Below are 25765 nucleotides of genomic sequence, written 5' to 3'. Positions count from 1 at the left end.
GGAAAAACAGTAAAACAAGACACAGGGTAAAAAGTTATCACACATCAGCTATACAACACTATATATTTGACTATGTAAATGTTCTTAATTCATTGTAATGTGAATTAAAATACACTAGCTCACATCTCAATGAAAGAATTTTAAACTAACGTGTTCCACTTCACATTTTCAAGAGGTCACAAACACACATACAGTACTGAGCTGTAATAACTGGTTATCAATTGAATCAATCACCAAGAATTGTAGGAAACATTAACTATGTAAAGTGGAAATGCCTGTCTCGCTTTGCTTCACTGATTTATTTCATGCTTCAACACCTTTGTTTAGTTCTGATTATTCAAATCCATAAAATGATTTTTTTCTTCAAATCTTCTCTATGGTACATTCAACTACAGGGTAAGAATGCACAGCAAACATTCTGCATGTTCAAAATACTCCTGAGAAGCAGAGACATACTCAATATCATTCTGCTTATAAGGAAGAAACATTAAGCTCTAGATTTTCACTTTTACATTAATTTTAATCTGTAAATGTAGCCACATTACTTTAATGGTCTTGTGTAATGTCATGGTTTAGGCCCAGCCAGCTACTAAGCACCACACGGCCGCTTGTTCCCTCCTCCCCACTGGTGGCATGGGGAGGAGGTTTGGAAGAAAAAGGTAAAACTCATGGGTTGAGATAAGGGCAGTTTAATAGAACAACACAAGGAAAGAAGAAATAACAATAACACTAACAAAAGAACATAGGAAGTGAGTGATGCACAATGCAATTGCTCACCACCCAGAACCTGATGCCCAGCCTGTCCCAGAGCTACAAGCCCCCGTTCCCCTCTCCAACTCCCCCGGTTTATCTACTGAGCATGATGTCATATGGTATGAAATATCCCCTTGGCTACTTCAGGTCAGCTATCCCAGCTGTGTCCCCTCCCAGCTTCTTGTGAAAATTAACTCTATCTGAGTCAAATCCAGGACAAATGTACATACGCAAAGTATATCAAACCATAATGAACATAAACATTTAATGAGTTTGTAAACACCAGTAACAAAGTGAAAGTAATAAAAGGCACTCTTCATTCACCTTGAAGTGTAAGTAAATTATGATCAAGTAAGAAATTGAGATGGCCTATACAGAAATACATGCAATAACCGTGTAATGCTAATATCTAATAATATTAAGCAGTATTTTTATGTTTTAAAGGTACAATTCAAATTAATCCTACATTATATGCTCTTGGATAAAAGAAGGAAAAAAGCTTGGAGCTCTTAAAGATGTGATTAGTAACAACCAGGGATTCAATCAAGCACAATACTCTAGAGAGTTCTTCAAGGGTTTACATCATAAGTCAATGTTACTACTGCTGATGTAAAGTTAAGGAGCTGTCTATTGTGGGAACTACTATGCTAGAAAATAACCAGCAAAAATCAAATCCCTACCTATAATTCAATAAACTACTGCTACCAAATGGTAAGCCTTCCACACTTTCCTGAGGCTCACAGGACCCTCATTTGGGATTTCCTGGCTACAAATACGCATAACATGCTATGTAGCACATGAGCAACAAATTTAATACAGCTGGGATATGTATCAGACCTTCTGCACATGACTTGCATTCACCCACGTACAGTAAGTGCAGTCCGTCCCAGACGGACTATACAATTTAAGAGCAACAAGCTTAGTAAAGCCCAACCTCTCTGATTCACTGAGCAGGGTTTTTTTTGCCCAAGACCTGTAAATAACAGACAATCCCAGACAAATGGCTCATTTCCTATGACAGAACTTCCAGATTACAAAAAGAAAAGTGTCCAGATACCCTCAGGTACATGGCAGTTAAACCTCTGCATCAGTGAGTTCACAGTTTGAGAAACAGTGGAGAAGCTGGAGAAATGGAGACTCACAGTCACTAGATCCACATATCCCGTGTGTGAAAACACACTTTTGTAACACAACAGGAGTTAAAAGTTTTTCCTATTCAGCTTTTCTGGCAGTGATAATACAGCATCAAGGCAAAATATTCTGGTTTAATGCAGTGCTGACAGTTACAGAAAATAAAAGATTTGAAAACTCTCTTGTGTTATGTCAATGACAATCATTTCAGATTAACTGCATGCTGGTTTAGGGTTGGTTTGATTGGGGGTTTTTTGGAGGGTGGGGGTATTGTTTGTTTGGTTTTTAGGGGGTTTTTTGTTTGTTTTAAGCATACAGTAACACTTGCTGAAGTATGTGATTATATTAGTAACAAATAAAGTATATATAGTAATTTCCCAACAGTTTAAAGACATTACGACTTACCGTTCCCAGAAGCTACTTTGGCTATTTATTTAAAATATGCCACATGGAACAAAAGTGCTAAGTAACCTGCAACTTTGGTAGTGTGAGATGCAATCAGAAAGCCCTTTGAAACAGTAATAATTGAGATTTTAAAAGATTCACCTTTAAAAAACACATTTTTAGAACTATAAATCTATTTAATTGACATATTTCAGGAAATAATGAGGAACTGAGGTTCACTGTCAGAAGGCTGTGGAGTAATTGACAAAGGCCATAAATCAAAAAATATATTTTGAGATTTCTATCCTTTTTCTTATCATCTCCATCGCTATCAAGTCACATCTACAGAGAAGTTTGAAGCAGGAAGAATAACGCATTTCTAACAAATCACTTTGTCCTCTGTGATCCCAAAGGAAAACAAGGATGCTGAATATGTTTCTATTTTTATACACCCCCTAAAACTGAGCTGCTGAATCATTATAATTATGGTATCATCATATTATTAGCTGAGTATTACATTATATAGCCTATTATGATACAAGTTATTATACTGTTGACTCAACCTATTCAGAACTAAGTGCATTCCTGTACTTTGGGAAGGTGCTGAGTGTCCAAGTAGTAATTGGTATTCACCCAACTCCCCTTTGATGAGGATGTTGTGTTCTCAACTTTTGCCTTATTTGACAAGATAAATTAACCCTTTTCATATCAACATGGGCGATTATGCTTGAACAAAAACAACAAAATAACAACAGCAGTAAAACTGCCTGTATCCCATCATCCAGCACAGATTCAGGTATCTTGAAGAGTCAGTAAAAAGCACTTACCACACCGATTCCTTCAAAAGCAAATATTGCAGTCCCAAAAAACAGTGGGTATTTCTTCCAGCCAACCACAGGAGGCAGTTTTCGAGGATCTACTATATCCTGAAGAAAACAAAGCAAAACAGTGTTATGTAAAGTTTTCCTACAATTTTGATTAATGAGTTATGCCACAGGAAAGAACACTCAGTACACGTTGACCGCGGTGTATATATTGCTATTTACAATCCCTGGTTTTCCTCCTAAATTTCGTCCTTTATAGTTACAGCCACTTTCCCACCCATACATAGACACTTGCAGATATATTTATTCTAGGTTCATACTACTGACACTAGAAATTTTCACATTTAAAGTATCACACTGGTTTATATGAGCAAGTATCAATTAAAAGGGAAAGCTCACACCTCAAGCTTAACCTTCTGCAAACTTATGCTCTTCTCAGAGTATTGCATTTTCTAATCTGCTTTCATACTGCACATCTATTCTTCATTATCATAAGGGACAGTGAAAGAAAATCTTTTCAGTACAAGCTGAGCTCCTGCAGAACAATTAATTACTCTCCATTTTCCCCAATGTCTTCTATGTAATTTCTTCTGCCTCCTCACCCAGCCAATATGTCTCGGTGGCTTTTCTGCCTTCCTCCCCATCCTCTGCTTCCCACTTGTCTCATAACACTCACGTTAAAGCTTTCTCAAGCAATAGTGGTACTCACCACTTATCTACACCGTGTGTGCAACAGTGTCTACCACTTAATAGTTTTCAAAAATTGTAAGGAAGAAAAATGTAGAAGTTTCTAGATGTGATTTTTTTTTTAACCTTCAGTTTAATTTGTTCCATTATGAAATGCCTCCAAATATGAAAACAGCAACCCAGAAAATGCAGCAACTAATCAACTTCTCAGGAGATGGAAGTCTGCAATGTGTATTCTTAAAGAGTAAGAATTTTTTCCCGACTGTACTGAAGAAACACCAGAAATAAACACTGTTGTTGAAACTGTTTTTCTGTCACAAGACAACTGACCACAGATTAAAACCTTGTAAGTTCTGTGTGCAACCAACAAAAATTCACATATTCTTCTACTCAAGGACTCCAAGTCATTACAATACATATTTTTATTATCTTAAGTGCAGCAATATTATCCTTTCTTTTAAAAGTAGTGTAGAAGTCCATGTTTAAAGCATGTCTCAAGTATCAAGGCACCTCCTTAAATTAAGATGCCTCAATTAAATATAAGAACATTCTGCCTTTCAGAAATTGTCAGACAGTATATACCTATCAGAGAACAACTGCCACATGCAACAAATACTACTTGCCACATTGGAGAAAAAAAAAAAAATAAACTTTTTTATACTCACTCTAACAATATACTGGTAAATGATCACCAGGCTGACAGCCATGGACAGATTGGCAAGCAATGAAAGGAAGGACAGGCTCTTAAGGTCACGAATAAAGACCAGGAGAATCATAAATGGCAGGAAACACAGCATGTATATTCGTAAATCAGTACTCCTTTTCTCAGAAGGACTGCCAGTGGCACTGACATTTATGGGAGCAGTCTTGTTTTCCAAGAATCCTTCATGGACCTGTAGAAAACAAACAAACAAACAAAATGTTAAACAGTGGTAGCACTGAGTCTCTGTATATGGTCACATCGCTTTTTTCCACAGGGGAATTTGTCCCTCTGCTTTACCTGCTGCAGGATCCCTGTACTCTCAGTGCAGAGGGAAAGACAAGGAACTTCAAGCAAGTGTTTCATCCTTAAAACAAATGACGAAATCAGGAACTCAAAGACCTGATCTCACCTCATCCCACCACTGACTAAAGAGGAAATCCACATGAGCAGTTTAGATCATATTCCTTTCAGAAAGGGAGAGTTCAGTAAAACGAATGCAAGCAAGATGGACCCAGGCCTAAATACTAGTGTTTGAATTTTTGTAAGGTGATTAAGGGGGTTAGATGACCAACTGCTGTTGTACTTGAGTTCAGTGCCTAATAACCTTATGCCTTTTCCATCCACATCACAGCAGCACACATACAAAATAATGTTGGAATATGAATCTGCCTGTCTTTATTTTAATTCAAATTATTTTAGTTTTGCTTAACTTCACTTCTTTATTAACCAACAATAAAAAAAAAAAAGAGCTCTGAGAGAGTTGAGAGTCCTGTATCCAATAAACAGATAAACTCATGCCTATAGATAAACAGCAGTACACAATGTGAAAGTGTATTAGGTTTCTTGTATATAATATTACAATAATCGCTTATGGTGCAATTCAGTTTGGGACTATTCACAACTCTCACTGCATACTTTGGAAAAACATTAATTGGGCTATAATTGCCAAAATTAGTTTTGTGGAAACATACTCTGCACTACATACATACCACGATCAAAACAGCAAGAGCTCACGGTTATTCTGTTTGCTCCAAAATGATAACAGTTCAAATCCATTTGTTTTAAATCCTATCATGCCTTTTCCCTAGGAGTGTATCCTTCCCTTTCCCCTTCCATTGCATTCGCTGTCTTACAAATCAGCATATGGCTGTCCTTAATCAGTTCATGCTGCAGAACGCCTGCAGCCTGAAGAATATGAAAAGATACTTAGTAAAAAAAAATTAGTTCCTTCTAGCACAGAGACTTCAGCAAAAATGGGAAATAAATATATAACAAAACAACTGAAGACAAGACTCTGACTCCTAAGTACTGTCAGACAACCAGCTACTAAAGCCATAGTCTTAAACTTAATGAAGAACTGAACTCAGAGGAAGACTGTATAACCCTACAATCCTAGGAACTGTACAGGTGTAGCAACGCTTAAATATTATTATCCATATCACATAGTTCACAGGCCTTGTCCCAAGACTGACTAATTTATGGGTAATTCTTTCAACATGGTTTGCTCTTTAAAATATCAGTTGTTAACTGTGCAAGTGAACTAGTAAGATCATAGATTCTGCCTCAAAAATCCAAAAATGTTAAGCTGTTACCATAAAAAGGTCAAGTATTAATATTACATTATCAGTTTATATGTAGCCATGGCAGTCCTAAGCAAACACCATCATTACCAGTACTTAATGGCATCTACTTTATAGGTCACAGTAACTCAAGGCTATTAATTTTTTACCTTGAGGAAATGTATGAAGGGCAGAAAGAGGACAGGCTAGAGATATGGTAGGCAATTAAGGGATCACTGGGACTGTGAGACTCACATAAGGCAGAGGGAGTTAACTGATAATGTAAAACCAAGTGAATGTAAATCATGTCATTCAGGTTGGAAAGTCTGACAAAACTCAGACTGTACAAGTTCAGGAGAAAAAAACTGCACAATTTACTTTATTTCCATTGTATCAAACAATATACAAACTCAGAAAGACATAATTTAAAATTATTTTCTTTGTAAGAAAAAGCACTAGAAAGATTTTTTTCATCGTGAAAAAGGGAAAGATAAAAGCTACAATTCTGCAACCACATTTTCCAGAAATCTTGATTTAAATGAAAACAGGACACCAGTCATTACAGAAACACTGACCATCTCCTCCTTGCAAGAATCCTAAGTGTCACTTGCAAGACATTTAACATCTGTTAGTTTTCATTAAGATACTGTTTTTAGACAGCTACAAAGAGTTAAATACATTTAAAACTGAATTCCAGTGAATTCACAAAGCTACAATAACTCCACTTTGCCAAGCAATGTGTCAGACACTTAACCAAATTACTTCCTAATGCTACATGAAGTAAAGCTCTCTGTACAAGTTTCCTGCTTTCCCACCACACTTAAAATATACAGCAAGCACTTTAATAGCCTTCCACTTTAACAAGTCTCATGTGTTCACCTATTTGCATGCATTTTCAGGTAGCCAGAGCTGCTCTGCACACAAAGACACATAAGAGAGTTTTCTAGGAACTACAATGTAATTTGAGCACATAGGACCCATTGAAAACCTCAGCTACAATAGATACTTAACCTAATGTGCCCTCAATTTATATAAATGTCTGTAAGCTTGATAAGCTATTTAAAAAAAATAAATTATAGATAAAAAAATAACTGCAGACATACAGTTCAGCTTCTAAAATACATTTTTAAAATACCACCGTATAAACCAGCTTCTACTCAGATCATTTCAAGCATTCAATCACTTCAGTTTTCTCTTAAGACAAAGACATTCTATTTTTATACATAAAACCCAATAAAAAGTTCCTAAAAATCAGAATTTTATTTTTTTTTTATTAACAATTCCAATGAGACACTCAACTGCAGTTTACTGGCTAATATGGCTGGAAAATGTAGTATACAATATTCTATACCATTTTATTCAAGATTAGGTCTATCGTGATTAGCTACCCCTATGATGGGCTTCAGATCAGATCACACCTGCACGTTGTGTTAGGCAAGGGTGGGCATATGAAATAACCTTTATCATTATCCGTCTTTTATTTTCACAAAAATACGAGGAAAGCACAGAACATAAACTCTCCACAACCATCATCAGATTAATCAATATTGCAGAATCAGCAAAACACAGCCAACTAAAGTTATCAGACTGTGACTCACTGATCCCAGCTTCCCACCTCCCACTTGCACGTTTCAGATACGAGTTATGTTCCTCCAATAAACCACAACACTGTAGTCTGCTTTACAATACTATAGGCATGGTAACCATTCTTTTTCCACACACCCATCCTTGCCCCAGTATTCACCAGAGGAAGGAAACAATTGGCTGCAGGAGATTTGACAGTAAGAGCAGCAGAGGAAAACTCTAATGAAGATGAGATTATAATGATTTGTTCAGATGCAGGCTAACATTACTGTCACTTTGAAAGTGTTTCACTAGATTTTCTAAAATAAATAATCAGATAACACTTAAAATTGTTCTAACAAGTAACAAAACACAAAGCTGCTGGAGGACTTTTTTTAAAAAAAAAACAAACAAAAACCAACCAAACCAAACAAACCCCAACACTCTCTCATATACTGTTTAGCTCAGTGCAAGTTTACTGCTCATTGTGTTAGGACAGACTATGACTCCCTATCTGTCTAACCTAGTTTCCTAAATATTAGAATTAATATAATCTCAGATTCTTGTTCTAGACAACAATCACTCAATCTCCAGCTGCTCTCTGCTTGTGCATCACTGCATATGGCAGTCATGCTGGGCCAAGAACGGTAGACATGGTATCTAACTGTCTTCTTCCTAAACAAAGCAACATAATCTGAAATATCACTGGAATATCAGTCAATTTAGACAAATCTTTTCACTTATCCATCCAATGGATCTGTTCTTGAAAAGGGCATACATACATATTCTTTTGTATATGACACAAAGCCCAGTGAACATTGTTCAACTTTCAATCTGAACACACATACCTGCATTTTGTTCTATGCTTATTGTGACGGTACCTAGGAGTTCCACAAACACTTCCTTACACCACATGAGTAAGTATCTATATCACTAGGCATAGTGACTATGAAGGCTCATGATGTCCTCAGTCACAAGGTGACTTCATCAGAAGCCACTTCAGTTATTCAAGCATTAACCTACTTGATGGCGTGATGTCTGAAACAGCTTTCTTTACAGGAGTGCTTCACCTAATGTCTCATTTACACAGCCCAAGTACAGCATCCACCAACTGCAGCTGCCTCCATGAGGATCAAACACTTGTGCAAATCTGGTTATCATATTCCTGATGTCGGGCACCCAGAAAATGACTAATTCACCATTAGTGACTGCAGAAAATTCAGTTCAACTGAGGAACATGCGTCTTAGAAGAACTATCTCAGAACTATCTCTTAAGTCTCTTCAACTGAGAGCACTGATTCCTTGCCTGTATCTCAAAACCTGCTCCTTCTGTCATACAGTCTATGGACTTTTCCACATCTAGGGGGATCAAAGCAGTAGTCTTTGAGCTCATCGGTTTCTTCTAACGCCTTCCTTATTCAACCGGGAGCAACAACCAGTACCACAGATGAGGTCAGATCTGGCACAAAACCAGCATGTTATCAGGCAGATAAAAACTATATTGTAATCCTATAATTTGGCATGAAAAGGCTGAAGAAATGTTTCATGGTTCATTTAGTTCTGGTATTTCATTATTACTCAGTATTCAACTTTGCAACATTTTTAACACATCTAATTTTATGTCTAAGTACAATTTCTTAAGTTTTTTGGGGTTTGGTGGGGTTTTTTTTCCTTTTTACAAAAATTAAAGGATAAAAAATGAAAAATCCATTACGCAGCATCCCACTAAAAATCCAATGAAGTGCTCCCACACAGCAAGAACAGGTTTTCCTTTTTTTAGCTTTAGCAGCAACCAATGAGAAAAGGACTCTTTTCCAGAGAACTCAGCAAATATTCACAAGCAAGTTGATAAATGGCAATACTCCTGGCTTAACGTCTTCTGTTACTCAAGCAAGAAAAGAAAAGTAACTATGGCATGAAAGGGGACCATGCTCTTTTGGGTACAGATTCTTTTTACTACCCCAGTGTGTTCCTGCTCCAGTCAACCTCCAGCTGCCTGTTCCAGTTTCACCATTCTTCTCCAATTCCAGACACCTTAACCTGTAAGCCCCTTGTTCATATGCTGCCAGACTTAACCAGAACACTCGCCACCAATCTGAGTTTCTTTGGTGCACCAGCAAAATATTCCTTAGGAAAAGCTTAATTTGAAATTTGATATAACTGCAAGTAGGGTCTTGTACCACAAAGAGTCTGGAAAACACTAACATAATGCAGCTGACGTTATAATCCCACAGACACTAATGAGAAAAGATTTAGCACAAGAAGCTATACTGCATGCCCATTAGGGTGAAGGGTATATCAAACATTTCACAGAATTTAAAAGATTAAACAAATATTTAGACTCACATGCATCACTGTGTCTAACTAAATATTCACCTCAAAATAATGTGGACCAATGAATACTGGATTAACATTCCAGAACCACTCCAAAGTGCTTTGTTGCTTTTTTGTTCTGCGAAATAGTAAATAAGGTGAAGGAAGAGACTATTAAGTTTGGTTTGGTACTAGTTTTAACCAGGAATACCAAATAAAACATCTCAGTGGATGTTCCCACTGGTTCTAGTGGGCTGTTAGTTTGCACAAACCAACATACAAACATAATAAAAGTATGGAGCATGACGCAGAGGCATTGGTCAAGGAGTGGTATTAGTAACATTTTTACTACGTTTTTCCTTTATCTTAGTTCTCCATTCCTTCTGTTCACCTGTCCACCTGTCTCACCCTTCCACTACCCCAAATAATGGAGATTTAAAGCAGTAGCAATTTGTGTTCTTTGGTGCCCTCTACGGGACAGATTTCTGCAACAGAAAGTCACCAGAAAGAAACCACAGCCTTGTCCCTCCCAAAAGAAAGAGCACAGAGCAATCTAAATCAAATACACTTCCAAGTGGGACCTCTGAACTGCTGATGACTTTAATTCATTCACGGGTTACATGTCATGTGTCTCTGCAGTCACTGCTTTTTCAGAGGTTGCTCTTCTACAAGATCTTTCAACTCTTTACAGGAAAGCAGCAACAGGTTTCCTGTAAAGGTTTCAGGTTTTTTTAAAATCAGTAAGTCAATAAGTGTTCAGTCTTGTCTTTTGCTTAAGGTCAAAACTGGTTGATCAGATATGCAGTTGATAGGAAAGGTTTCGATTCCAACTTACATTACAAAAGATGCAATAAAAATCCCAACTTTGGAAGGCAGCAAAAGGACATCAGACACAAAATAGGATTTTCAGGTACTGAGATCAGTGGCACTGTAGTTTTTAAGGCTGGGGTTTTTTTTTTTCTCTCCCAAAATGCAAATTAAAGAGTATCCAGCTTCCACATACAGAAACTTGCCTCATCTTCACAGGATCTTCATCCATAGAACTTGGAATACTTTTAAAACAAAATATAAATACTCATCTACAGGGGGAGGAAAAAACCATACTATCTTCTATGTACTAACTGCCCAAGGGGACACTCTTCTTCCTTATTAAAGTGAGTTAAGCTATGCCAAGGACACCTTTATTCTACCTTTTGGGTACAATAAGAGTCCATATGGACAGTTAAAGCTCAGTAACCTGCCATACCTTTTCCCCATCAACTTCACTAATTACAGAAGCACATGTTTAGATACAGGCTCAGATTCATTCTCATTAGCTTTATGTTAAGTGACTAACCATAATCTTATGAGCAGAAAACACAGCAGAAGACATTGGTGGAGTCCTTAATAAACCCATGGAGGAGAGAGCACCACACGCTCAAAGTGCCTGTGGCTCCTGTCCAAAGAGCCAACCAGTGCAACCAGTCCTGGCTGACCTCCCATGGCCCACCTGCTCAGCCACACAGACTGCTGAGCGTGCAAAGAGGAAGGACCAACAGACATCAGAGACCCCATCAACAGAAAAATCTCTACTAATGAGAAAAATAAGAGCTTAGAAGGACTGAAGAATGAGAGACAAAACAAGTGAATGAAAGTAGGAGCAGTCATCATTAAAGTGACAGGCATGGTTTTGTTTGCTTTTGTCTGCGACGGATGGTTGGGAGGGAGAAGAGGGACAGTTGGATTTTACAGAAAGGGGTTGCTTGGGAGGCATATAGGCATTTGTGGTTGTGGGGATCCATTTGAAATTTTTAATTGACTTTTTCATAAATATGGCATGACAAAATATTTTATTTTTAGACATTCTTAAATAAATCAACTCACAAAAATGAATCACAGTCTTTCTAATAACATCCAATCTATTTAAAAATCTGTAGCATATTGAAATGTGTTTGCATATGTTTAATCCTACATATTATGTGTGTGATTGTATTTACAGTAAAACACATTAAATGCTGCATGAGAAGTGCTATTTAATATCTTCACTAATAACACAGATGATGTACTAAGCAGGGTTTAAACATCTATTCCACATGGAAAGTGAAATATTGAAGAACGGGATGAAAATTCAACCTTAAGAATGGTTAAAAATCAATCCAATAAGGAAAAATAAAGGATTCTATAGGTAAGCAGAATCCATCTGTATAGAGAGAACCAGAAGAATTGCCTAGAATGTAGCTCTGCAGTGAAGGATCGAGAGATCACAGTGGATCACAAGTCAGTCATGAATTAGCAATGATATGCTCCTGCAAACTGAGCACTATACTGAAGTGTCAAGTCTAGAATACAATCTGTAAGACCTGTAAAATAACCCTTCAGCTCTATTGGCCACAGGCAAAACTTCAACTAGAGTATCAAAGCCAACTTCAGGGATAAAACTTGGAAAAAAAAGAGAGATGTGACCAACTGTAGAGCATTCACAGAAAAGCAAGAAGTTATTAGATTATACATATATATTATTTATATTCAAAAATATAAAAGGTTTCCACAAATAGAAAAGAATAAATTAGTTATAGCTAGAACATGAAATAAAGGACTTAGATTGCCAATAAGACATTTTAAGCTTCTACAAAGAAGAAGCTGTCTAACAGACGAGAAAGCATTGGAACTGACTACTGAGGAAGCTGCAGAAATTTCAATGTCAGGCATTTTTTGCAACAAAAATCAGGATTGGTTTAGATACAATGTATTCTGTGGCATTTAAGACCATTCTAGAAAAGGGAAGAGACTAAACAGCAAACAAAGAAAGATTCCAGTGACATGAAGACCCAAGAGGTCAGGGGGGAAAAAAGGAAGTCAGCAGAAGGCATGTCAAAAAATAAAAAAAAAAAAAAAAAGAAAAAAAAGGAAAATCAGGGACAACTGGCTCCTAGATCAGTTTCTGCTTTATTTTCTGTCATTTCCACAATTAATCTTTAAATTCAATAAACAAATCAGAGGGCAATGAAGTCACCAACACTTGCACAAGATCTGAATTGAGTTCACCTTGCACATTGCTCCTTTTTACCAAAACTTCTTTTGCAGAAACTGTGGTAGAACCCATTCTGTGCATCTCTCAACTTCACATTTTAGAAGTAGTTCTGTTGGACTTTATAAGGATAGGAAATAAAACTGAGGAAAAATTAATCTAAAACCATAACTGTTTCCATAGAGTAACATTACTCACTTGTTTCACATTTTCTGCCAAAAACACAACATAAACGCTACAAAATCCCAGTTGTGTTATCACTAGGAAGAAGTCAACAATATACCTGAGGAAGAAAAAACAAACATACATTATACTTAGGATCCAAACAATTAGCCCATTTCTACCTAAATATGCAACTACTGCTCCTTTTTACAGTAGTCAAAATGCTAGATTCAAAGGCCACATTAATCTCACAAGCACTGCAATGCAGGTTCCTCTTATGCCAAAACAAGGTGGTTTTGTATGTTTATTTTTAATGTAACACTGAGTAGGCATCAAAGTTTCTCAAAAAAAAAAATAAAAGAAGGAACTCTCATATTTTAAATTGGCATAAAATGAAATTCAAAGACTCAACAATGTGGTAAAAATATAAACAACAGACATATTCAATGCACATATAAATTCTGCTGGTGTCCATTAGCCCCTAACACAGCAGTTTTCCACCAGGACCAGAGATGAAATATCTCACACAGTCTAAGTTATATAAGTTTCAGAAATTCAAGGTAACAAACATTTTCACATCTTACTAAGTGCTTCTACATCAATGTATCCAAATACACATTCAGACACTGTATCTCATTAAAAAACTATGGTTCAGATTGGTTTTGAAAAACGTTATACACAATGGTGGCCTGAAGACACACTAACGAAACTCTGCTAGAATCAGGCATATAGCAGAGATCTGCCTCGGAGGACGGATTTGCTGCAGTACAGTGTCTCTGGAAATCAAATTGCCATTTGTGGCTTGTAACTCTTTGGTGTATTACAGAATTGTCATTATATTTCACTACAAACCAATTTTCCCCTCTAAATAAGCTCTACTCTATTCCTATGAAATCATCAGAAAAGACCTTAAAAGACTAGCTCACCTTTTTCTTATCTGAAACAAAGTAGTAGCCAGAACACATGATGCAAGATGCTGCATCCTTGAAAAAATAACAGGGCCAAAGAAAATTCTTCCTCAATTGAGGAAAAAAACCCACTTTAAATTAATGTTGAATAACGTCCGAGTTCTTGAGTTTCACTACTGTGTAGTCATACCATAAACTCCATAAACAGCTATACAGCAGCAAATGGCAAAGAAAAAATAACAGTCTTTTAAAAAAGAGGAATAAGGTATTTAAGAGAGACAACAAGCCATTAATATCTGCGTGTCATTATTGCAAAACACAGTAAATATTTCTCCATTATTTGTATGATGTATTTAAACAGGAATCAAAGAATTGTTTTGCTTCCTTTCAGAATAAATATATTGAAGTAATTCACATTTGCAGTGTCAACCTGCTTAAAGAGTGAACTCTGATGCAGATAAATGTTTTTATAGTAAAACACGTCTTGTAGACCTGGAAATTGAAATATCTAACAGAGAGAGACACTCCCCATTCCTCCCATGTCACCACTACTAGCTGGCTGCGGGAAATAATAAATAAGACCACATATTTCAAGCATGGAGAACACATTCTTAAAGCAGAGAATATCTTAGTAAAAAGGAAATCTCCTACCTATTCCAAGTGTAGCCATTAGTTTTTAACAACAAAGTTATTAAATTAAATTCTAATGCAAACTTACCGTCCCCAAGCAGCTCGTTTCTGAAGAGCAGCCAGAGGTCCCACTTCCATGGAGTAACTAACTGTATCGCTATACCCCAGAGAGGATTTTTTCATCCTGAAATCAAAGAGCAAAGAAAGAACGGAGTTACTAGAAACTATGAGACTCTAGATCCCTACCCTGAAAATGCTGGTGGCCTCCCAGGATTATAATAAGTAATCACCTGTGGCACTATTCTGCGGCTGCTGAATTTTAGAGGTATGGTTTGAGCTTCTTTCTTTTTTCTTTGATTCTATGATTCTTTCCCCCAGGAAGGGCTATTCAGCACTCTACAAGCATGTGAACTATGCTGCTTCCCCCTAATTTAACAGTACTAAATTAGTTTCTTTGAGAACAACTTTCTCCATAAATTAATCCAAAACTAGATTCTTATAATACTGTCTTAAGACCTAAAAGTCACAAAGAACGTCAACAGGATTCAGCAGATTTTCCTGGACAAGCAGTAAATCGCAATTATTTCAGTGATCTTATTTTTATGTGCATCTTCAAAGGCCATTCAAAACTTCAGAGGAAAAAGCAAAGCAGTCAGGAACGACAGGATCCCTTCACAGAACAAGATCACATTAAACTGGTAAGGTAGTTTTTCCAGCTACAGGGACATGAACAGTTTTGTGTTTCTATTCAGTTAAAAATCTTCATTGTACTTTTTAAATACGAGGCCCTCCCACTGCTTCTCTTTAACATCTGACAGCAAGATAAAAACGTTCAATAAAAGTCATTATTAATCAAAATACTCTATCAGTCAAATTTTAATAACTGCTTCCCTCCACCATTGTACACCTCACTCGGAGGAGTATCTAGTGTTTATCTGCTCACTAGCATCATTTTAACACATTACTTCAGCACTACAATTTCAAAGAATCAAGTTGTCACAATCCAAAGAGACAGAGCTCACACATAATCACAAACTAACAATTGTTGTTAAAGTCTTTTATCGTTTACTCCTATAAAGTACTTATAAAATGGTTACTTATAAATTGGCCACTTTTCAAAGCTATAAAGATTTCAGAAGCTATGAAGAAAGCTATGAAGATAAAGAAGGACTAATTGACTGAAGCTAAGCAATTAAAACTGTAATGAGAAAGACCTGATTATTTGCCAGCAAAGAGATAGGGGATACCAGGCAACACAAGTTAAACCAACTTAATTTTGTGTATAAGCAGAGAACAAATATTTTTTCAGTGTATTAAAGCATAAAGTATAGCTATCATTTCTAGTTGCATAAGAATTTGAGTGTTGTTTCTTTCAAGTACAAGATTCTGAACTGAAGAGAAGAAACTGCTACAGTATCAGGACATTCTGTAGGCAAAAAATGAGAAATAGAAAAGAAGAAAGAAAAAAGTAATATTCAAACTCAGCATCAGAATGAGTAGTTCCACATTTACCTCTGACATAAACAGTGGCTGCAACGTACCAAGATGTGCATACAATGAACAGATATAACTCCTATGAACACAAGGCTGATTGGTCCAATCTGGTATGGGAAAAGGAAAAGGGGAGGACATGGGAGATAAACAGAATTTTTCATTAAAATATGTTGGAGGAAAATCTTTACATATAAAAATTTCACATTGTAGCAAATAAATTAAGAACTAAAAATTTTATGCAACTGGATTTTTTTTTTCCCCCTCTTAGAGAGAGATTTCCTGTTCGTGTTTTACAGTATTCCTTATTTTTAGTTCATTACTTAACCGAAGGCTACTCAGGGGCGATCAAACCATAAATACCAAATGGGCATGAACAGCTTCACTCCTCTGTTTCATTAAGATATTTGCCAAAAATAGAAGACTTCATATAGCACACCGTTCAAACCAGTGGTTTAAACTGCTTTAAAGTGGCAATGACAATAAAGCTTTCTTTCCCTTACATGACTAGACTTGATAATGTGCAGTATTCATTTAAAAAAAAAAAAAACCAAAAACCAACACACCCAACTCCGATAACTTTTACCATTACAAGTTATAGATAATTTTCAAATTATTTAATTTGTTTCAGAGTAGAAGTTTGACCAAAACTTTTCACAGAAGGTACTTGCTTTTCACATGTAACTTTCATTCTTAAATTAAACATCCTGTAATAAAGAATTACAGGGGTATTTAGTCATAAAATGAAAATTTCACTTGATTAAATTTACCCTGCCTTAGGAAATGCATTGTGCATTGTTTGTTACCCAGTATAAACAAGCTCTGCTATACCCTGTTTCTGCAGAAACACAAGATTGATTTAACAAGCTGATGCTGCATCCTAGGACTTACAATCTAGTTCTAGAGAAGTTTGGAAAAAGATCAGACAATCCCATAATAACAATTCCCATGAGACATCATAGGAGTTTTTTTGTCCAGAACACTTTGGCTAAGCAAAAAAACAGCACAAGCTACAAAGTCTTCAGAGTATAGTAACTTTAAAAAAAAATAAATCTCAATCTTCAGTACTAGCTTCAGTAGACTAAAGAGGAAAAATAGAACCTAACTCTATTGAAGTTGGTAGTGACAAACAAAAATTATGGAGTTTTTAATTTTTCAGGCTCAGACATGTATCTGTAGATCTTTCTAGATATTTTTTCTAATGTATGAAAAATAGTTGAATTCTTACCACAATGCCAGCATTTTTTATTGCAAGAGGAAGACCAAGAAGCCCAGTTCCAATGTTTCCCTTGAGGAGATGTGTAAGTGTTTGTATAAACCTGAAGATAAAAATACAAAAAGTACATTAAGACTGGGGGGGGGAGGGGAAGAAAAAACAAAACCACATCCTCTATCACTTACTAATAAAGGGATAAATTGTGAGCTTCAACTACTTTAATATCCAGCTACTTTAAAGAATGCCCAGCACATTCAAATAATGTCCTTATTCATCTTCACATGTGAGCTCCCTCAAATAGAACATACAAGTCTGATCTTCAGTTCCTTCGTCCAGCTTGTGAAAGGTTATTTTCTGTGTAAGTTTATTGTCCTTTTGCCTCAGAGTCAAAACTACCAATTTTTATCAATGTTATTTTAGAGTCAATAACATTCAAAACAATTACCAGTTTCAAACCACAAGTCTGACAGCCAAAGCCTTATCAAAAGAAAAAAAAACACCTTTACAAGTTCTTCTAATTAAACTTCAACCAACAGGTTCTTTCCAAAGACTTCTAAAGTTTCTTTACAAAAAAAATAAAATCAATCAAAACCTTCTTTAAACATTGCTTGGATTTTGAGTGACTCAATCATTTACTAATGGGCATCCTGGAATATATTATGGTCAGTATAGTGTTAGCTTCCAAAGAAGAGAAAAACTACTCAAAATGGATGGCTTTTTGGCAGATGTAAATTCCTGATGTATATTCACAAACCTGTACCACAGGTGCAAGAAAACCTTTTAAAAGTTCAGTTAAACACTCATGAGAAACAAGTCGGAGGCAACAAATTCCAACAAGTTGATACTTAAGAGTAATACATACGTAATGCCTTCTTCATCATCAAGCTGGTAATGCTTCTCAACTGGCAGGAAATTGTTTTCATGCTCTTCATCTGAGATGCCATCCGAATTTTGTTCATCAATTAAAGGCTTCATTACTTCCATGTCTGTACAACAGAGTTAACACTACATTAGTGTTAGAAACAAACTTATAGTTTAGAAGCAAAACATGACTTAAACTTCCCATGTCATGAGGTTTACATGTGTTTCTAACTATAAAGCTGATTTAGGCAGACACGCACAGCACAAGTTTGTACAGGAAATTCTCTCTTTAAAGTGGTACACTGCCTCATTATCGTTATTATCAGGGCCAAACACTACAGCTTTTCATTAAGAAAAACAACTTTGTGTCATCAAAATACTGATGGTTTAGATCATTTTGCAAGTGAATACAACATAAAGCAAAAGAGAAAAGATATCCATATTGCAAAAGGATGAGAGTCACCTTACCCACTGTTACCTACTGCAAAACTAAGCATTTAGTCTGCTCTCATCAGTGGTGAGCAAGGGCATCCCCCAGAACAATCCCATTCTAAAATGAACAGGTAAGACATATACTGCAGAAGATGTCTCCAGATGTCTCCAGTCACTGGCAAGAATCAGGCTGCATGCTTTGAAAGCTGCAATTTCATGAACGTTTTAAAGCAGCATAAACTGTCACCACAGCCAACAAATGCAATTCCACCATCCAGCTAAATAACAGCAGCGAGCAGCCAGTAGTGAACCAAACTGCCTTTCAGGCAAAACTAACAGTTTATGTCAGTTTAATGTTGATTAAATTATAACTATTTTAAAATCACTACAGTGAGTTCAGAAAAGAAATTCTGCCAAGAGCAAAAAGATTATTTGTCTTGCATGCCTACCACAGCATCCATTCATAAAATGTGTTGAGTAAGTCTGAACTTCCATCATTTTCACCAAAAAAACCTCATGATTTTTGCATTTTCTATTTAAAAAAAAAAAATTGATTATTCCTAGGTGTGCAAGAGCACACCTTATTGAATTATCACATAATTTACAGAACTCTGAAAACATTTAAGAATATCCCAAAATACATTAGCTACATTAAAACATGCTTCAATATTCAGCAAGGAAAAATATTTCACCGTTTGAGTGAACATTAAATACCTTAACCAAACTAAGTTTGTATATTTCGTAAGAAAAATATAGATGCTAACTGAACACCTGTGAAATCTGTAACAGCAGTGAGACTGCAGATACATTTAAAAGAAGGTATGGACAACTGACATCTTTAAAGTACATAGTGGTTTATGAACCTGACAAATACGAGTTTTATTTTGGGGAGTTATTCTGGTCAATCTGATAAAAATTATTAATTAATTTGAAAACAAGACACATACACAAAACCAGGCAGGAAATACAGAATGTACTGAATATTAGCCATCGTACTGGGTTTACATGGCACAGCTGTGGTAGTAGAGGGGCTACAAGGGTAGTGGTAGTAGAGGGGCTACAAGGGTGAGAAGCTGCTAGAAGCTTCACTTGTGTGCAAGAGAGCCAATGCCAGCTGGCTCCAAGATGAGCCCATCAGCAACAGTGGTAGCACCTCTGGGATAACATATTTAAGAAAAGGGGAAAAAAACTGCTGCACAACAGCAGCCAGAAGAGAGGAGTGAGAATATGTGAGACCCGAAAGTCAGTTGAAGAAGGAGGGGGAGGAGGTGCTCCAGGTGCCAGAGCAGAGATTCTCCTGCAGCCCATGGTGCAGACCATGGTGAGGCAGGCTGTCCCCCTGCAGCCCATGGAGGTCCATGGTGCAGCAAATATCCACCTGTAGCCCATGGAGGACCCCACGCCGGAGCAGGTGGATGCCCGAAGGAGATTGTGACCCCGCTCAAGCATGTTCCTGGCAGGATCTGTGGCCCAATGGGGGACCCACACTGGAGCAGTCTGTTCCCGAGGGACTGCACCACATGGAAAGGACCCACGCTGGAGAAGATCTTGAAGAACTACAGCTCATGGGAAGGACTTGTGTTGGAGAAGTTCATGGAGGACTGTCTCCTGTGCGAGGGACCCCACACTAGAGCAGGGGAAGAGTGTGAGAAGGAAGGAGCAGCAGAAATGACATGTGATGAACTGAACGCAACCCCCGTTCCCCGTCTCCCTACACTGCTTGGTGAGAGGAGGTGGAAAATTCAGGAGTAAAGTTGAGCCCAGGAACAAGGGAGGGGTGGGGGGAAGGTGTTTTAAGATTTAGTTTTATTTCTCATTACCCTACTCTCATTTGATTGGCAATAAATTAAATTAATTTCTCCAAGTCAAGTCTGTTTTGCTCATGATGGTAAATGCTGAGTGATCTCTCCCTGTCCTTATCTCAATCCACGAGCCTTTCGTTATATTCTCTCTCCCTTGTCGAGTTGAGGAGGGGGAGTGATAGAGCAGCTTTGGTGGGCATCCGGCATCCAACCAGGGTCAACCCCCCACAGGCATTCAACAAATCATTAAGGTTTTTATAAAACCTTAAAAATGTCTAACCCATCAGCAGGGCACTGAGGTCAATCCTAAGCAAAAGGAACTTAGAAAGAAAAACTGTAGAACCAGTGCAATATATTCTATAAAGCAGAGAGATTATCCAGGTAGTTAAAATTAAAAGCATACAGGTCAAACTCTCCTGAAAACAGCAAAGGGTCATCTGAATTTTGTGCCGATGAAGTTGAAAATCAGTAATGAAAGCACTTGACAAAAGCAAAGACACCCAGTGAAGAGCAAAACCAGACGGCAGAGACCCAACCAGAAAGTGCATTGTAAAGCAAATTTATACTCAGTGACATTGTAATTATACAAGTCAAGACAGATTTAATCATCTTTCACTACATGGCATACAGTCTATGAATTGATCAAAAAAAGGGTCAGCAAAGAAGTTCCTTCCCTCTGCTCCCACAGCACTGTGTTACCTAGTTCTTGAGGACGCCACGACCATCCTCTCTCAGGTCTGAGTCACTGCTGGGCTCATTTGACACTCACCAAGACCTCCGAGTCTAGTTCTGGAGTAAAAGTCTGTCCCCTCAGGAGTCAGAGGAAGCAAAGAGCCAAGGCTGGAAGTTTCTCCCAGCAGGCAAATGATTAGGCTCATTTTCATTTTTTAAAATACTGAGTCTAAACAAACAAATCTCAAGTGTTTTCACTAGGAACAAGCCACACTACAAGTGTACAAAGTCTGCGATCACACGAGACTCAACAACATACAAAAGAAATAATTGTTAAATTACTTTTCCAGTTTTGACTCCATCACATTTTGTAAGATGCTGTTGGTGACACTAAACAGTAACGACAACATGCAGCAAGTAAGGTTCCTGTTTAGCAGCATGAGGGGACCAGCATGACTCAGGACCAACAGCACTGGTGCCTATCAGCAACTGCTCAGTCACGGGAGAACAGTGAAATTCTCTTCTTCCATTCCAGCCTGATACTGAAACCTTTGATATGTACATACATCCTCACTGCTTACTAGACAGCTATTTGGTCACTATTGTAACCATATAAATGCTCTTGAATTGCCTCTTTTCCCCATCATTCCTCTGTTATTCCATTACTGGTGTATAGCTTTGGTCTAAAACATGTGAATCCATTAACAATAATGGTACTGGGACATGATACAAGGTTTGGACCACGTAACTTTCTAACCATGGGTTTGCATTTGATAACAGATCTCTCTCCTGTTGGAATCCTGTGGCTATGTCCCTGCTGCACAGCCCGTACTTATACTGACATCCAGATTCGTGTAACATCCAAATTTAACAGATCCAAACGTGGTCTAGAGCAAGGCACCAGGTAAGAAAGCTTGAGTTTTCTCTGCCCCATAAAGCAGATATGTACTCACAAAGTAAAAGAGCAAATGCTTTGCACACTGGACCCAGCCTGAAATTTACTACTCTGGAAAGTCCACAGTCAGTGCCAGAAAATCAGCATGGAATATACACATTGCCTTTGATTTCTTCCTAGAAAGGTCCAATGGGTGCAGTTTAAATACAATCTGAAACTCCAGCTACAAGAACATTGTATGTGTGCCATGCCTGAATCAGAGGTGAAGTTGGCTGCCTGCTGTCTCACATGGCACACGATGTGAGGGTTATCAGGGTTGATCTATGGAGGCACATCAGCCTCCCTTAGGTCCATGCTCCACCAAGCTGTCCAGGCTGCATCCAGACACCATATGCTATTAAGAATCCAATTCAGTGCTCAGTCACAGGACTCACTGAAAATTTTCCATCATCTTTATTCAGCACAACTAAGAATGAGGAAATTCATTGCTACACACCCTTCTGTTTTCACTTAGCCAAAGTACCAGCCAATTTTTCAGCCCTGTCTTTCCTTCAGCTAATATTAATTTATTTTCTCCTTATGTCACCACACAAACATTTTCAGATCAAATGCTGTCTTCAGATTGCCTTTAACAGTTACTTAAATATTTGTCACTGTTTCTGCTTTCTTCTGTGAACACCCATGTAAGCAGGATGGTAAAAAGCTCTGCAAGTACTGCTACCATCAAGCAAGGCAACACAGCTTCTCCCAAAATTACCACTGCAATGTTAAACCGATTCCCTAAGCCACTGGAGAGATAAATCACCGATCCATTACAGCAACAATTGTGCACAAACATCAACACTGTATCCTCAAAGATCTCTGAAGAATTTCAGTCACTAGCCAACCACTAGTTACACAGTGAGATTCAATTTGTAGTGTTTAAATTGTATAACCGGTATTTCCAATTTTGTATCTTCCAGTGTATTTTTCCATCTCCTAGAATCTGCCAGCATCTTGCCAACATTTACGGACATACTGTCAAAGAAACCTTTGAACTGTTACTAAATGTACTTATTCTAAAGCTTTTACAGACACTCAAGTAATCTTTTGGTTCAAAAGCTCTGCAAAGAAACAAATTTTCACCACAGAACTTTAGTTAATTCTTCTATACTGCTCAAGCAATTAACACTTCCAAAATTAGCTGAACCTCTCAGCACCACAAGGGATGAAACTAATCCCCACCATTTTCATTTTATGGGTGAAACAGAGGCAAGAGGATGAAGCAGTTTGTCAGCTCTGCACAGCAAGTTAACTTGGCAAAGGAGATACTAAGACAAACACAATCTCCCATTGTTCCTTTGGAGAAGGTCACCTCTCAGACAAACTCCTACCTAAAACCCCTTTTCCAAATCCAATTTAGCAACATGATCTGTTTGTTTGTTTTCCTTTGAGGGTTTTGAAGTCAGTGCCATAGAAAGAGGTGGATTTGACACATAAGCATAAAAAGATCTGGGGGACAGGATATAGCTCGTCATTGTTTATGTCAGCTGGTTTTACTCATTTTTGGGAGAAGGAACATACAGGTCTTGTTGGAACACCACTTCACAAGTATATTAAATGCTTGGCAAATAGCAGTAGGCAAAGGGGGGCTTGTAGATACTTCACTGCTCCGTCACAGCTTCTACACAAGAACACACTAACACAGCCAGAAACAGCACACGAGATTCACAGTCCTATGGAACGTGTTTATTAAATACAGGGTGACCCAGTGTCTCTGTAGTAGGGATAAAGGTTCAATTTAATAAGCAGCTGTTTTGACTGCTGTATAAAAGAGAAAATCGGAACCACATAATCATCACACTAGCCTAAAATGTGGGTTTACACTAATAATTTCCCCACAGATTACAGAACATCATATTCATGATCCAGAGGGGATGCCCCTGTCACCTAACCAAGCCTGTGGCTGATTTATGGGACAAGATCAGCGATGGAGTCTCTGAACAGCACACACAGCCAAGGAGACATCACTACAGCGTAGCACAAAACACATCACCAGTCAGGCAACAACCGCCACTGTGACAACAGGAGGGGCCTGGTGGTCTCAGCAATCGCATTCCATTTACAGATAGTTAATTTATTATCTTACACCGTGGAAAAGCTTTTCAATCTAGTGTCCTGAACCAGGGGTCTCAATAAAAAACTAGTTACAAAGTCATTAAAAAAATTAGTTACATTGAAGATTCTGAAAATAATTAATGACAACTGGCTCAGTAAGTAGCTCACTGTCCAACTCTCAGTTACCCCCTCAACCACAAAAAGAAATACCTGTTTCTCCACTCCCCAACCTTCAGCCTACAAATAACCACCCCAGCATTTCCCCAGAAGGCAGCAAACCGTGAAGCACAGTGTTGTCCACCACACACACATGAACCCGGCAAGATCTGTCACATTACTCGCTCACGTGCTTCCACAACTGCCAGAGAAAGTACAGATCAACACAAAGTGACCATGAATGGTAGTGCTAGGGGCATGCCAGTCCAGACTGATAAACTTGTATTTTTAGTTCAAGAGAGAGCTAACAGATAATCCCATTCAACTGTAAACAAGCCAGCTCACTTTTTATTTTCTACCACTGCAACTCCTACTGAATACAAGAGACACAGAACAAACAAACCAACCAACCCCCTCAAAGTAGAATGTATTTTCCAGAATGAAAATTAAAAAGCAAAATTCATTTGATCTAAAAATTTCTATTAAATACTAGTAATTATATTGTCCAGAATAGTAAAGGTTAGCATAAGTTAACATTAGTTTTTGGTGTGTTTGTGAGGTTGTGGAGTCTCCTTCTCTGGAGACATTCAAGACCCGCCTGGACGCCTTCCTGTGTAATTTCATTTAGGTTCCTGCTTTGGCAGAGGGATTGGACTGGATGATCTTTTGAGGTCCCTTCCAGTCCCTAATATTCTGTGATGCTGGGATATGCTTGGTGCAGTCATTTGAACCACTTAATTTTTCTTCAGAAAAATATATCTTTGTGTCATTTATTTCTCCCCATTACAGATTGTAACTTAATAAAGTAGACTTATTCTGCTTCATGGTAGAATTTATTAATCTTGAGAACAGTTATTTCTAAACAAATGTTGAAAGTCAATAATGCCACTCAATAAGCAGGAAGAACTGTTTGCTTTTGCATGGTAACTGTTAAATCCAGAAGGCTAATAAAATGAGACACTGGAGTTATTGAACCAAAGCACACGTAAGTTTCCATAGTTCATTATGCACTTTCAGGGGAGCACTTTTACCCTAAACCACAATGGGTCATTTATTTGGCAAGATGTTAGTTTTAAATAATCCATCTGTCTTGACCAAGCTGAATAATCCACTGTCCTGTCTAGACCAAGCTATACATTTCTACATGACTGACACACTTTCAAGTGACGACACACTGATAAAATTTAAATTTTATTAATTATTCAATAATAGGACCAAACCTTGTAAAAAAACTTCTTATATCTTATCAGGGTTGATCTGCATTTTTAAACAGTTAATCCCATAAAAAATTCTGGTTCTAAAAGCTCTGACAGAGTTTCTCTGTCAGATCTGTAAACTTCAACAAAACAAAAAGCTAAAATTTCCTTCTGCCACCTTTGCTGCAGAGGCAGCAATCCCTCGTTGCAAGATGGATCAATCAGCCTCTGGGACAGTAAAATCTGAAGCACGTCTCCTGCTTCCCACGGTGACCACTGGACAGGATGAATTCTTCAGATGACAGCCGAACACAGGCTTGAGG

The 25765-nt window shown here is 37.6% G+C and overlaps 1 protein-coding gene across 1 annotated transcript in view; it reads right to left on the bottom strand.

The window, feature by feature from the left end:
• LOC104521836 (proton-coupled amino acid transporter 4) overlaps window positions 1-18315 on the bottom strand; it is a gene marked incomplete at its 3' end in the record, with an annotated part of 38669 nt that extends 20354 nt beyond the window's left edge. Inside the window, exons 1-7 of the mRNA XM_010163955.2 lie at window positions 18194-18315; window positions 17344-17434; window positions 16137-16225; window positions 14713-14808; window positions 13123-13207; window positions 4445-4672; window positions 3096-3194 (exon numbers count right to left, since the gene is read on the bottom strand). Of these exons, the coding sequence (XP_010162257.1) occupies window positions 3096-3194; window positions 4445-4672; window positions 13123-13207; window positions 14713-14808; window positions 16137-16225; window positions 17344-17434; window positions 18194-18315 (810 nt within the window). The remainder of the gene's footprint in view (window positions 1-3095; window positions 3195-4444; window positions 4673-13122; window positions 13208-14712; window positions 14809-16136; window positions 16226-17343; window positions 17435-18193) is intronic.
• Window positions 18316-25765: the final 7450 nt, after the last annotated feature.

This window comes from Antrostomus carolinensis, unplaced genomic scaffold, assembly GCF_000700745.2.
Source record: "Antrostomus carolinensis isolate BGI_N321 unplaced genomic scaffold, ASM70074v2 scaffold5893, whole genome shotgun sequence".
In the NCBI taxonomy this organism is placed as follows: Eukaryota; Metazoa; Chordata; class Aves; order Caprimulgiformes; family Caprimulgidae; genus Antrostomus; species Antrostomus carolinensis.
Note: the sequence above shows the minus strand (reverse complement) of the source record. Positions and strands in the feature narration are given on the sequence as shown.